This window comes from Artibeus jamaicensis, unplaced genomic scaffold (assembly GCF_021234435.1).
Source record: "Artibeus jamaicensis isolate MK-2021 breed Jamaican fruit bat unplaced genomic scaffold, CSHL_Jam_final contig_867, whole genome shotgun sequence".
Taxonomy (NCBI): domain Eukaryota; kingdom Metazoa; phylum Chordata; class Mammalia; order Chiroptera; family Phyllostomidae; genus Artibeus; species Artibeus jamaicensis.
The window spans coordinates 7,485,267-7,501,152 of NW_026521995.1; the positions used below are offsets into that span (position 1 = coordinate 7,485,267).

Consider the following 15,886-nt stretch of genomic DNA (forward strand, 5'->3'; position numbering starts at 1 on the left):
AAGTATAAAATATGCCCTGGCTGGTATGATGTGGGGGCGACTACTTCGAGAGTCCCCCCAGTGCCACCGACACACGTGAATGAGTAAATATAGCCAAGACATGCTGAGATCTGTTTGGGGATGGAGGAGTTAGCTGTGGCCAGTTTCTCAGGGGAGACAAAGGCCAGCAGCGGCCAGTTTCTCCAAGGAGAAAAAGGCCCTGAGCACCCTCTTCCATAGCCTTTTATTGGGTTGTAATACACAGGAATACAGGGCGACAAGGATCAAACAGTAGATAACATTACAAAGAGATCTAAGTCAGTGTCTGTCAGGAAGAGAGTTGCAGAAACTTTGGGAGACAAACTCATTTCCTCTTGGACCCTTATCATATGAATGAAAGCACTCTTAGCAGAGCAGATTTCACAGGTTAATCAACAAGTCTTTGTGATGCCAGATTGCTCCCCAGGACACGCTCTAGCAAGGCAAGGAGCTGCACTTCTCCCCAACAGGTATTCAGGCTTAGGGGGATTAGAGTCAGGAAGTGCTTCTCCCAGAGAACATGGGGACTCAGGCTTTGACAAAGGGGGGGGGCACGCAAGAGTCCACTGCTCCTTATTACAGCCCCCCCCCAGTCCTTCCATGAAGGCCTCCCAAGTGATCGAGTCTGGCTTAGGTTGCCCCCCGCTGTGAGGGGTCTTACCCGTCATTGACTTCTGACCAAGTTCTGGGGGCAGGGAGAGGAACTGAGGCAGTGTTTGCTACCAGAGACAGGCTTTGTCTCCTGTGTCTGGCATTCCAAAGGTCATCTCTCTCCAGTAGCCACAAGGGGTAGAGATACAATTCCTAAAATCAGGTAAAGCAGTCTACAACATCGTGGCTCAATGGATTGAGCACCGGGCCTGCAAACAAAAGGGTCACTGGTTCAATTCCCAGTCGGGGCACATGCCTGGTTTGCAGGCCAGGTCCCCAGTGGAGGGCATGTGAGAGGCAACCACACATTGATGTTTCTCTCCCTTTTTCTCCCACCCTTTCCCCCACTCTCTAAAAATAAATAAAAATCACTGAAAGTAAGTCAATGATAAAATAAAATATACATCAGAGTCCAAAGAGTAGGTACAAAAAAAAATGTAAAACAGTCCACTAATTATTTATGCTGATTACTTATTGAAGTAATTATACTTTGAATGCACTGGTTTAAATACATTACATTATTAAAATTAATTTCAAACTGTGTCTTCATACTTTCTTAATCTATTGGGAAATTTTTAAATTACATATGTGCCTCACATATTTCTATTAGACAGTACTAATCTACTCTGTGATGACTCCTAAACATTGATTTCCAACTTTGATTCTTCCCTAAACTGCAGAACGACTATCTGGCCTATCTGTTTGGTTGTCTAATCATTATCTCCTACTCAACATGTCACTATAGTACCCTTTGATTTTAAACTCTAATAATATTTTTATTTAACCTAATATATCCAAAGTATTATCTCAAATGCAATTAATATAAACAATTATCAATGAGATATTTTATAAATCTTTTTCATACCAAACCTTGAATTTAGTGTTCAGCATGTCTGAGATCAAACACAAAATTTTCAATGAATATAAAAAAACAGTACTCTTGATATCCTCCCACCCATGTACTACAATCTACTGGAATACTTTTAAAAAATTTCAGGACGTGGCAAGTTATGGCCAAGATGGAGGCATAGATAGAAACCCTTCCCTTCCTAGCACAACCAGAAGTGCCAGAAAAACCAAAGTGCATAGAACTCCAACAACCATGGAATTAAAGAAAAAGTCAACCAGAACAACCAGACCAATAACGCACCACAAGGCAGCGGACCACCAGGCGGGGCCAGCTGACAAAAACCTCAGCAAGGCGGCAGACCAAGCAGTCAGGGCTGGCTGAAGAAGACGCTGAGACTCAGAGCTGACTGTGGACTATAGGGGTGATTGCCACAGTGGGAGAAACTCTTTCTCACACTAGAGTTTGCTGGTCAGTGAGGCTAGAGCCAAGCAAGCAAGCTGCATTGTTCCCTCTCTGACCCCTCCCCACAGACAGCACCACAACACAGCAAAGAGCGTTACCCTACCCTGGTGAATACCTAAGGTCCCACCCCTTTACAACTTAACCATGAGCAGAGACAAAGAAATGTGGGCCAAATGAAAGAACAGAGCAAAACTCCAAAAAGAGAGCTAAGTGATGAGGAAGAGACAGCCAATGTATCTGATGGAGAATGTAAACCCCTGGTAATCAAAAAGCTCACAGAACTGACTGAACTTGGTTAAAAAATGAAAAAACAAATGAAAGATACCCAAAATTGAAATAAAGCAAAATATTCAGGGAACCAACAGTCAAGGGAAGGAAACCAGGACTCAAACCAACAATTTGGAACAAAAGGAAAAAATAAACACCCAACCAGCACAAAATTGAGGAACAAGAATTCAAAAAAGTGAAAAGAGACTCAGGAACCTCTAGGACAACCTGAAACATTCCTATATCTGAATCGTAGGGGTGCCAGAAGGAGAACAATGGCAAAAAATTGAAAACTTATTTGAAAAAATAATGAAGAAAAACTTCCCCAATCTGGCAAAGGGAATAGACTTCCAGGAAGTCTAGGAAGCTCAGAGTCCCAAAGAAGTTGGACCCAAAGAGGAACACACCAAGGCACATCATCATTAAGTTACCCAAGATTAAATATAAAGAGAGAATCCTAAAAGCAGCAAGAGGAAGGGAGAAAGTTACCTACAAAGGAATGTCCATAAGACTATCAGCTGATTCCTCAAAAGAAATCTTGCAGTCAAGAAGGGGCTAGAAAGAAGTATTCAAAGTCATGAAAGACAAGGACCTACATCCAAGATTACTCTATCCAGCAAAGCTATACTTTAGAATGGAAGAGCAGTTCATCATCACCAAGCCCTTATTACATGAAATGTTAAAGGGACTTATCCAAGAAAAAGAAGATGATCAAAACTATGAACAATAAAATAACAACAAGCTCACAACTATCAATGACTGAACCTGGAAAAGTAAACAAAAACTACACATACAACTAGAACAGGAACAGAATCACAGAAATGGAGACCACACAAAGGGTTATCAGCAGGGAAGGGGAGAAGAAAGAAGGGAGGAAAGGTATAGGGAAGAGGAAGCATAACTGGTAGGTACAAAGTAGACAAGGGGAGGTTAATAATAATATAGGAAATGGAGAGGCCAAAGAATTTATAGGTACAACACATGCACATGAACTAAAGGGGTGGAATGTGGGTGGCGTGGGTGTGCAGGTCAGAGGAGAATAAAAGGAGGATTATGGGATAACTGTAATAGCATAGTCAATAAAATATATTGAAAATAAATAATAGTTAAAGCTGAAATAAAAACCAGTTGAGCAAAGCCAAAGGAGGGGGGGAGAACTGATTGTAGGGGGGAAGGATTGAAGGTAGGGGGTAGGCATGGGCTGGGGAGGAAGTGGTGGTAGGAAAATGGAGATTTTGAACTATACTTGAACGACAACTAAAACACACACACACACACACACACACAAAGCAGTTAAGATACCAACTTCCACATCTTGTATAGTGTGTTTCACTTAACCTCTAAATGATATAATTCAAATTTGATTGGGTTATTAGATAATCTCACTAAACTGTTAGGGTGTTTGTTTGTTTTTAGTTTTTAAAATACACTGTGACTGCCCTCACGGGTTTGACTCAGCTGGGCATCGTCCTACAAAGCTAAAAATTGTGGGTTCAACTCCCAGTCAGGGCACATGCCTGACTTGCGGGTTCAATCTCCACTCAGGAGCATAAAAAAAGCAACCAATCAATGTTTCTCTCCTTCTCTGTCCCCCTTCCTTCCCCCTCTCTAAAAATAAATAAAATCTTAAAAAATAAAATAAAAATAAATACAATACACTATGACTAAAATACTTTCTGCCTTAGTATAAACAATATGAGTTTACTAACTATACAGCATAAAATTGAGACACATTCTTCATATGCTGTAGGTAGTAGTGATATTACAAGAAACTTGCACTAAGCTATATATGCTTCTAAAAAGTTTAATACTTATTCAATTACCATATTTTATATTACTCTGGTAATCAGGGGGCACATTACATTTACATATAAAGCAAAAAATTAAGCTCCACACCTTAATTTCTATCAATTCATACAAAAACCTGAGTCTATGTCTGGAATTCACTCATTACACTGCAGTACAGCAACAGATAATTATATTCGTCACAACAGAATTCCATTATGAACCAGTCCTAGCTGTGCATACGCAAAAGAACTGAAAACAGGCACTCAAACACAGTACATGAACATTTACACAGTACTATTCGCAATAGCTAAAAAGACAGAAACCCACCAGAACCATCAACAAATGAATGGATAAATTGTGGTACATACATACAGTAGAATATGCTTAATATAAGTGAAAAAAGCCAGACAAAAAGGCCACATAGTCTACGATTCCATTTACATGAAACAGAGAACAGATAAATTCATAGAGACAGAAAGCAAATGGTGGATTTCGGGTGCTAGGGGACAGGGATGGAAGTGAAATGAGTAATGGATGGGTTTTTTTTTTTAGAGGAGTGATAAAAATGTTTTGGAATTAGACCAATGTGGTGGTCACGCAACACTGTGAATATATTAAATAATACTGAACTGTACTCTCTAAAATGGTAGGTTTTATATTAGATAAATTGTAATTCAAATTTTTAAGTCATCATAAAGCAAACAATACAGCTATATTCTAATCAACCTGTGGCAGCGGCAGGAATCACTAACAATGTTAGCAGTAAATTAAAAATATATTGACTGTTTAGCCCTGGCCAGGCAACTTAGTTGGTCAGCACATCATTCTAAGATACCAAGGTTATGGGTTCAATCCCAGTTAAGGTCACATACAAGAAGCAATCAATGAATGCATAAATACAATGGAACAACAGGTCAATGTTTCCCTTTCTCTTTCTTTTTCTCTGTTTCTCTGTCTTTCTCTCTCAAATCAATAATTTTTTTTAATGATGAAAATACATTAAGTGCTTTAAAGCTTTCTATTCTTTTTGGCCACAATTATGATAAAATTCATTATCTTTTCCCCCCACATATAGAAGTTATGCAGTAGGTTTAATAAGCCTCCATCTTTTAGAGATATGTACTAAAATATTTATGGATGCAATGGTATGTCAAAGATGAGCTTTAAAATAATGGTAGGGAGACAGAAAAGAAATACTGATGAAAGGAGATAGGCTATAAGTAAATAATTGTTAAAACTGGGTGATAAATAAATGGGGGTTCCGCTTCCGGTCAAGATGGAAGCATAAGCAGACATGGCTGGCCTCTTCTCACAACCATATCAAAATTACAACTAAAACATAGAGCCATCACTTAAAAGTATCAGAAATCAAGCTGAATGTTAGTCCGACAACTACAGGACTAATGAAATCACATTCACCCAGATTGGTAGGAGGGACACAGACACAGAATGGGCTGGTCCCTCACCCACACGTGCTGAACAGAAACTCAGGAGGCATATCTCAGGAGTGAGAAGTCCCACACCCATACCAGGCCCTCCGGCACAGTTCCAGTGCCAAGAATGTAAGTCCCCACAACTTCTGGCTGCAAAAATTAGCAGGGATTGAATTGGTGAAAGAAACTTGAGCCCCAAGCAGTTCCTCTTCAAGAACCCACACATGAACTCACAAACCCAGACTCACTCCCTCTGATCTCCAGCACTGGGGCAACAGTTTGAAAGGCACCAAAGGTACACAGGGAGAAAATGAAGAATCTCACATCAAGGCAATGAGAGGCCATTATCTCTTTGCTAAACCCTCCGCACACTGAGCCAGCAAGACAGCGCCATATCTGAGACTCCATCAATCTGGGTAACACTGTTTGATCCCTCACAGGAGATCCCGAGACTCCACCCACCCAATTTACAAGCCCACCTAAGCTGCTTTTTCATATGAATGACTAGCCTTGACTCATTTTTCACAACATCCTAAATCCTCTCAAACAAGCAACAGCTGGCCTCAGTGAATCCCAGGCCTTGTACTAGCAGCAGCCAACTTAAATTCACAGCTTGGCTTCACCTGGGAATCTCCAAGCCCAGCACAAAAGGCAGCCATCTCAGATACCTTTATAGCTCAGGCAGGGTGGTCCTGGGCAAAACACAGGTGGGGGCTGATCTTGGCCTGCACCACCTGGGAAATGCACACACAGTGAACAGTTACAGACCATGCTGGACCACCACTACCCTGTCCCTGCGCAACTGATCCTTTAGGAAGGAACAGACTAGTAGTAAGTGGTCACTGCCAATCCTTGCAGCTGACCGGCCTGGGTAACTCCCTCCCATTAATCTGCCAATAGCAACCAAGGCTCAACTACAAGAGGAGGGTGTTCTCAGCCCACATGAATGGCCCACCTTGAGTATCCAGCTTGGGTGACAGGGGAGGCTATGCCACTGGACCCTACAAGACACCTACTATATTAGACCACACTACCAAGACATGGAGTCAAAGTAGCTCTACCTAATACATAGAAACAAACACAGGGAGCCTACCAAAACAAGAAACAAAGAAACACGGCCCAAATGAAAGAACAAATCACAACTCCAGAAAAAGAATCAGAAACAAAGGATACACTGATTGAAATACAAAGCAATTTCCAGTGAAACAACAGTAGAGTGGGTGAAGCTCAGAATCAAATCAGTAATATGGAACATAAGAAAGCAAAAAAACATGCAGAACAAGAAGAAAAAAAGAATCCAAAAAAATGAGGATAGCATAAAAACCTCTGGACAACTTAAAGGGGTTCAACATTTCCATCACAGGGGTAACAATGAATTAGAAAACTTTCCAATTTGGTGAAGGAAGTAGACATGCAAGTCCAGGAAGCACAGAGAGTCCCAAACAAGATGGACACAAGAGGCCCACTCAAAGATACTCATAATTAAAATGCCAAAGGTTGAAGACAGAGAGAATCTTAAAAAGCAGCAAGAGAAGAGTAGTTACCTACAGGGGAGTTCCTGTAAGACAGCTGATTTCTCAAAAGAAACTTTGCAGGCTAGAAATATTCAAAGTCATGAAGAGCAGAGACCTAGAGCCAAGAATGCTCTACCCAGTAAAGCTATAGTTTAGAATTGAAGAGCAGATAAGAGCTTCCCAGACAAGAAAAAACTAAAGGAGTTCATCATCACCAAACCATCTTTATATGAAATGTTAAAGGAACTTATTTAAGAATAAGATGATCAACACTATGAACAATAAAATGGCAAAAAATACAAAGTCAACAATTCAATCTAAAAAAAAAACTAAGCAAACAAGAACAGAAACAGAATCACGGATATAGAGAGCATTTTGATGGTTGCCTAATGAGAGGGAGTTGTAGAGGAATGGGTGAAGCGGTGAGGGGATTAAGAAGTACAAATAGGGAGTTAAAGAATAGCCATCGAAATGTAAAGTACAGTATAGGAAATGGAGTAGCCAAAAGACTAATACTCATGACCCATGGACATGAACAATGGTGGGGAGAACTGCCTGGGGGATTAGGGGTTACTGGGTAGAGAGGAGGCAAAAGGGGAAAACAAGACACAATTTTAAAAAAATACAGGGGTTCATTATCCTCTCCATTTCTGAATATGTTTGGAATTTTCTATGATGAATTATTAACTACTATGCTAGTCATTAGTAAAATAAAGACTTAAAATCAGTTTCCTTGTACTTCAGCTACACTTGAGATGGTCCTACCAATATTCTTTAATCAACATAAATCAATTCCACAAACATCTGCTGAACTTGCTACACTATGATGCATATCAAAATTAGAATCTACTTGCTAACAAATACACATTATTTTCCTTAGGATATTTTGTTTTGCTTTCAGGTTTTCTTCACAAGCATTAGTTCACTACCAACTATTTCTGAGAAAATTTCATTTGTGAATGGATAAAGTTAGCAGAGCCAAGGTCAACTGTAATTAATTGGGTTGACAGAGTGGTAATACTAAACACTTCAAGTCTCCTTTCTAAGCAATTAATGTTTGATGTTAAAATAATCAGATCAGCTATTTCTTTTAAGAAGAAAATTCACTGGCCAGTGTGACTCAAAGTTAGTTGGAGCATCATCCTATAAGCCAAAAGGTCACCATGTGCCCAGTCAGGGCACATGCCTAGGTCGGGGGTTTAGTCCCCGGTGGGTCAGGGTACAGATCAATGTTTCTCTTCAATCAATGTTTCTCTTCCTCTCTCAATCCCTGCCTCCCACTCTCTCCAAAATCAATAAACATGTCTTATGGTAAGGATTAAAAAAATAAAAATTAAAAAACACCCATACATTTAAAAACAAAATCCAGTAATTGCCATTTTGCAAGTTTCTCTTCTTCTCAATGCTTTACTTTTTTGAAAATCCCTTAGAAAGGAAGGGAGAGAAACATCATTTGGTACCAGGCCACAACCCAGGCACGCAGCCTGACAGGGAATCGAATCATGACCTTCCACTCCATGGGTGGTTCAACCAACTAAGCCACACTGGCCAGGGCAAAAATCTTTTCCCTTGTTTTTCAGTATAGTGTCTTATTAAATATTAAGGTCTATAAAGTTTGTACTTTTAGGTTTTGATTATTACTCCTTTTAAAATCAAACTATAACATCAATAAAAATTAAAATCAACACAAACATTAGAAACACATACAGCTCCCCAAATTCAAACTTTTAAATGCCAAATTAGCATTTAATAATTTTTACATTACTTTTCATATCAGCACTATTCTTACAGAATTACACCTACATAATCTGCTGTTTGATTCAACATCTGCTGCCAATATTAACACTCTTCCTTTCTAGCTCATATGTTCTTGTCTGTTCACTCACAAGTATCTAATTCCTTTAACATAATTTCACCCAAGATAAATAGGTTATTCTAAATGGCCAACTGTCCAAATACTTCTTTCCCACTACAAGGAATATTAGCATTCCTCAGTTGTCATAATCAACTTGAGAAAACAGAAACACACAAGAACTAGAAAAGTGTCCTTACACTAAGAGATTATTTCAACAATTTTCTAAAAAGAACCTCTCCAAATGACACAAACTTGCTAAAACTGAGGCTCTAAACATACCAGGACTAGATCAAAGTACTACATGTAAAGCTCTTATAAGTATTAAAGTTACAAAAGAAAAATCGTTTTAATACAAATTCTCTTTTAATTAACTTTAATACAAACTTCAAATGACATACAGCCCCAAAGAATATCCTATATTCTTGAGAGTATTATTAGTAGTTGACATAATATTCTTAAGACCCAATATTCAAGGTCAGATCCTGACTGCTTGACAGCAGCATTAATAAGCAGGTTGTGACTACTGGTCAACCTAACAACTAACCTGAGGATTTCCATAAAAGTATCCAAAATCCTGTCTTGTTTCATTTTTGTATTGGCATACTAATATTCCCAGGTGTTTCAGGTATACAACATAATGATTTCATATGCATATATACTGCAAACGATCACAATAACTCTAGTCAACATCCATCACAACAGCTACAATTTTTTTCTTATAGTAAGAACCTTTAATATCCACTTTCTTAGCAACTTTCAAATATACAGTACAGTATAATTAACTATAGTCACCATGCTGCATATTACTAAAACCATGTTTAATTCATTAGATTTCCAACCTGTATGTCTAATTTTACTAGCCACTCTTTTCCTCACTTCAAAGTGCAAGTATAAAAATTCTACCATTTCCAATCGGTCCTAATCTCCTCTATCATTCTGACTATCTTTAGCTGAATCTGGTTTGTGTAAAAATCAAAATGTTTCAAAACATTGTTTTAACTTCTACTAATTCTATTATAAGTTTTCTTACCACAATTGCAAAGGTGAATCAGAATTTTAAAAAAAGCAGGCAATGATGCACAAAAGGAAAAAGCTCTGAGTTCAGTGAAAAACTAGCCTATGACTCCTATAATTCAACACTTCAAGTGCCAAAGCTATCATCCCCAAATAACAAACATTGGTTTTTATATTTGCAACTTGGAACTTAGAAGAAAAAATGGTAAAATAGTTAGGTTCCCAGGCATGCTCAACAAGAATCTACTTATTCCATCCTGGCTGGAGTGGCTCAGTGGTTGAGTGCCAGCCTGTGAATCATAGGGTTGCCAGTTCAAATCCCAGTCTAGGGCACATGCCTGGGTTGCAGGCCAGGTCCCCAGTAGGAGGCACATGAGAGGCAACTATGCATTGTATTTTCTCTCCCACTCTTTCTACATCCCTTTACCTCTGTCTAAAAATAAATGAATAAAATCTTTTTTTAAAAAAGAGTCTACTTATTCCATGACATCTCTAAACTAGTCTGAGTTCTAGATAAATTCACAGCTAGACAGTATGACAGGAAGAGCACAGCATGGAACTGGTGGTGCATGTCCAAGCTGGGCAGAAATCCTGACTGCTAATTGCTAAGTATATGATCAAACAAAACTCATTTAACTTTTTTGAATCCTAACTTACTGATCTGAAGAGAATATTGCTTATCATGGAGAGTTTTTATAAGGAGTAATGCTGATACAAATCGACCTGCAGAGACTGTAACAAAGCATATGCTCAATCCACATAAGCAATTACTATGTATCACCCTCTTCTCTTCCCTATTCCCCTCTTCACACTATCTTTCTTTATCCCCTATCCTACAGTAAGCACCCTACTCAGTATTCATTAAATAGAACTTAGAATATAGAATCAGAAAATCTGGATTTGATTCCAAGCATTATCCTCTCATGAGATACAGAACTTTAAGGGTATTTAATGTCTCTGAACCTTTAATTGCTCATGATAAATAAACAGATGAATGAATGAACATGATAACTGATTTCATTTATAAACTGGCATAAACTGTACAGTACCAGAAATGTTAGCTTTTACCTATCCCAAAGTGCTCCTACACAAAAATTACCTGTCCTCCAGGATTAATGGGCATAATCAGCAAATGAGCATAAGTTAGCATCACAGGAGGAAGAAAACAAGCTAAATAAACTAACCCACTTATGAGATCCCCTTTATACGGTATAACAAGAATATACTTGTTAACCCAAATAAAGCTCCTATTGGGGAAATGCCAGGCCAAATTTTTTAATTAAATTAAAAAGTTTAGCTATATGGAAGACTTTTCTGTCCTTACCCAACCTAGCAATTTGCACAGAAATCTTTCTTAAGCAGTTTCTACTCCTTTTAGCTTTGCTCGCTTCCTACTCCCCAAAATAGTTCCCATGATAAAGGCACTGTGGACCCTAAAATAGAGCAAAGAGAACTGGCTAGATGAACGAGTGTGTTCAAGTTAAATAGCAACTGTCCTTGACATAAACTACTAAAAAAAAATTCAAACTGGTCAAATCAACCAAAAGATAAAAAAAGGTAAAGATTTTTCTTTATATAAAAAGCACTTTCTATTTTAAATATTATTTCCTCATAACAATTTCAAAAATCTTGTCATGTTTAAGAAAGTATACTTTTTGGAGTTTTGCCATCGATACAGTTTTAATATTTTTAAATCCTCACCCAAGGATGTGTTTACTGATTTTAGAGAAAACAGGACAGAGTCAGAAACACTGATGTGAGAGAAACATCCATAACATTGATTGATTGCCTCCCCACACATGCACCAACTGGGGATCAAACCTGCAACCTATGTGTGTGCCCCAAATGGGATAGAACCAGCAACCTTTCAGTGTGTGGGACAATGCTGCAACCAACTGAACCACCCAGCTAGGACTAATAATACAATTTGATAATTAAACTCAAAAGGACCCAAAGAGCTAATGAAGTACTTAAGGACTCAACTGCATTACAGCCAAAAGAACGTGTCAACTTGTCAACACCTTAGCCTAACAGGACTGTACTTCCAAACTGTAGGAAAACAAACAAAATGAAAACTGAAGTCTCAGGATAAAAATCACCCATGCAGTAACTTAACTCGCCTTGCGTATAAAAAACACAACTACCATATTTTTTGGACCATAAGATGCACCTAGGTTTTAGAGGAAAATAGGAAAAAAACTTTCAAACAAAAAATGTAAAATATTTAATAATATAAAGAACATAATATTTCACCAACATGAATGTAAACAGAACTCAACAGCAGCGTTAACAACCATTATGGGGGGGGGGTGCGTCTTATACTCTGAAAAATATGTCTCCTCTTTTCCCTAAGAGGAGACATATTTATGTAAAGTGTTGATTATAACCCAGTAAGGGGCATAGAAGGGATACAGAAAGATCTCAAAAGACATTCAAATGGGTACTTCTAGCATTCTTGGTTCCCTATTCATTGCATCATGGTTAGCAGCCCAACACATCACAAAGTCAGCTACCACAACTTCCACAAAGCCTTCATCATCATCTAAGCCTGTCTGAGCCTCAGGAAGGCACCTAGTGCATCATACAGTCCAAAAGTTTAAAAGCTGCTTCTATGATACGTGACCAGGTAGCTCAGTTTGGAGATTCATCCCCATATACCAAGGCTGTGGGTTCCATCTCCAGTCAGAACAAATACAAGAATCAACCAATGAATGTGTGGATAAGTGGAACAAATCGATGTGTCTCTTTCTCTGTCTCTCCCTCCCTCTCTCTTACTACAATCAATCAATCAATCAATCAATCAAGATAGATAGATAGATAGATAGACAGATAAAAGGCTACTAAGACAAACATATTTTTACCCCACTAAAATCAGAATACCTGACTGGTGTCAAGTTTAGGACCACCAAAAAAAAATGGAGCCACCAATAGTGGCTCTTGGCACCACAGTACTAATGGTACTAACATGTTTAAAAGTAAGAGACTACATGAGGATTATCATGACTTATTTGGGGATATTACCCATAAGTCTAAAAGTGCTTCAAAGTTACAGGATGATAGCAGGAAAGGAAAAGGAAAAAGATGAGTGAGTGAGTGAGTGAGTGAGTGAGTGAGTGAGTGAGAAGCCTCATAGCAGACAATTACCTGAAAAGGACATAGTCACCAGACAGGTTAAAACATGTTTGCATTTGCCAATACTTAGTAGTTACCACACCATATTATTTGTCAGGTTTTCCAACATGCAAAACAAAAAGAAGCCACCCTTTGTTAAGTACTTAAGTGCTGATTTCTATAAAGAAATGACTTCTGGAATGGAGGCAATTTAACTTTCTGCAATCAATCTTTTTGATCTTCAAAACCCTTAAAACCTTCAGGAAGTTGAATAAAACTTGTATATTTGTAGTATCAATAAACTATAAGGTCACTTTTCTATTTCAAAACTACGACCACACTTCTACTGGACTTAAGAGTATTTTTAAAAGGCTAAACATTAAGTTTGTAAAAACAAGAAATACAGTAGATGTGGCAGGCATTCAACAAGTTTATCAGTAAAATTCCTAAAGTAAAAGCTTGAAAAAATTCATGAGATAAATTCCTAGTAGTGCTACTGAAGATACAATGTTACTAATATGGAAATTGAGAAATATTCAAAATATTCTGAAAACAGACTCGCCTTCTAAAAATAAGGAGGAAAAGCATTTGCCAACCCAGAAACTATTGGTTCTTAAAAATGATAATCACATGGGAGGCTTTCTGTAAATACTTTTAGTTCTGAATTGCAATAACCCTAGTCTTTCAAAACATAGTCATGCCTTATCACCATCAAGCAAATTTCTGGTGCCTTTATATTGATAAAAGGGACTCTGCTACTTTTTTTGCTTCTGCAAACTGCCGGTTTACGCAAAGATCTACAAACTACCACACTGTAACTCACTTTCGATCATTAAAATAAAAACAATTATCTGCCAAAATTTTTCTAGTAAATCTACAAGAACATATTTTAGTTATGGTTCTAAGACTACATGATCGCTAATCAATCTGAAATCAAATTCTATGCATCCACTTAAGTGGCAAAGAGAGAACCTTCAGAAAATAAGCAACCGGCGAGCACACCATTGTATTTTAAGTTACTTATGAAACCAACAGTTTAAGAACTTGGGGAAAGAGAGTATTAAAGACATTTTTAAAGTCTTTAATAAGATTTTTAAAGTAGTTAAATCATTTGAGTTTTATAACGACGATAGTCCTAACAACCTCTAGACATACATTTAGGTGCGACGGAAGTGAAAATGATGATAAGGGGAAAAAACCCGACTTGAAAACGGACCGGCAGGCAGATATAACAAACCTTCAATTAAAGGAATTTTGAGATTAACTTCTCCGAGACGCCTTTCCTCACTCCCCACTCGCTTCCTCCTCTGCCTTGGGGAGGTCTGTGTAATGTGACTCATGACAAATTTTTTAAATAAATAAATAAAAGACACACCCTCTGGGTTGAACTGACATAATCGCCCCCACCCCATCCTCCCCCGACACACGCCCCGCTTTTCCTCTCTCTTCTGCTGCTTCTCCCTATGCCTCGTCCCTGCCCTTTCCTCTCCCCTCTCTCTTCGGTCCTAGACCCCTCTCCGAACCGAGAAGCAACTGAGTCTCCGGACAGAAGCCCAGCGAACTGCAGGCTGAGGGGCAGCGGGGCACGAGGCGCCGAGCCCGCAGGGGGATTCCGGGCTGCGACTCCCTCGCCCATTTTCTCTCTCCCCTTCTATCGGTTTCAACCACCACAGCCACTTCCTGTAACGCAGCTCGACTCCCTGAGCCTGGCCACTTGCTCTGTCCCTGGTTGGGACTGTGGCGGCCGCTGAGGTTAAGGCAGTTCCCCACCCCGCCCAGTGGGCTGGTCACTCGGGTGGCCAGCGGCGGGTCGTCGGCCCAGCGCCCACCCGCGCGCCTTGCTCCTCACCTGTATGTAGTTGTTTTCACAGTAGTCCGCCACCCGGGTCAGGTTCTGGTAACTCTCTATCAGCGCCCTCTTGCCAGACGGGATCTCCTCCTCTAGTAACATCTGCAGCTCTGCCATTTTCCACCCCTCCGCATCGCTTCCTCTCGCGTTAAAGACACAGAAGCTGCAAGGTCCGCGGAGGTTCCGAGCACCTCACAGCCCGGATACAAACCGCCTACCCGCCCTCCCGCCTGGTATTGTGGGACGGCACCTCCTTCTCTTCCTTCTCACTCTCTGCACCCCCCTCCACCCACTTCGCGCAGGCGCCCCAACCTCGTTCTCTCGCGAGCCTTCAATCCATTTCTCTCCTCCCCCACCACAAGATTTTTTTTCCCCCCTTTGGCATGGTCTTCTGGGAATTGTAGTTTCTCACATGCCTGCTTCCGGTCAACAGCGCATGCGTCTAGAGAGCCTCCAATGACAAACCCAAGCGGAGCGTAATAAAAGGTGGACCGGGGGTGTGGTTTAAGTACGTTGTTTCCTAGAAACTCTAGAAAAGGAACCACGGGACGATTCCAGGGAATAAAACCGTTCCTGAGGAGGCTGTGAAACCTGGCAGAACTTTGAACGTGGAACTTACTTCACATCGTACTCCAAAATGTAATCAGGATCTATCATAGGTCTAAATATAAGAGGTAAAGTAATAAGCTTATGCAAGAAAACATACAGTAATTTCACGAGCTTGGGGTAGGCAAAAGTTTTTTAACTAGGATACAATAAGTACTAACAAAAAAACGGGAAAATTGATAAATTGATTTTTATTGTAAAAAATGAAAGATAAGCCATTTTTTGCTATCACTGTAACAAATTTAGCGACAAAACTAAATTTTTATCTTATATATCTGGAGATCACAAAGCTCATTTGGGTAAAATTAAGGTGTCAAGAGGGCATTGTTGCTTCTGGAGCCTCTGAGGAGAATGCATTTCCTTGCCATCTTCAGCTTGTAGAGCCTACATGCATTCCTTGGTTCATGGCCCCTTCCATCTTCAAGACATTAGCAGAGCCATCTTCAAAATTCTCTGACTCTGTTTCTG

The 15,886-nt window shown here is 39.4% G+C and overlaps 1 protein-coding gene across 10 annotated transcripts in view; it reads right to left on the reverse strand.

Moving 5' to 3' along the window:
* The window catches only part of ABI1 (abl interactor 1), a 122,116-nt gene extending 107,026 nt beyond the window's left edge, over positions 1-15,090 (reverse strand). For 6 of the 10 annotated variants that reach the window (XM_037146326.2, XM_053654785.1, XM_037146327.2 and 3 more), the window contains exon 1: positions 14,813-15,090. In XM_037146326.2, the coding sequence (XP_037002221.2) occupies positions 14,813-14,929 (117 nt within the window). In that variant the 5' untranslated portion in view covers positions 14,930-15,090. Of the gene's footprint in view, positions 1-14,200; positions 14,271-14,812 lie in introns of those variants that run through there. The other 4 variants (XM_037146331.2, XM_037146328.2, XM_037146330.2 and 1 more) reach the window with 2 other exon arrangements.
* Between the last annotated feature and the right edge of the window lie 796 nt (positions 15,091-15,886).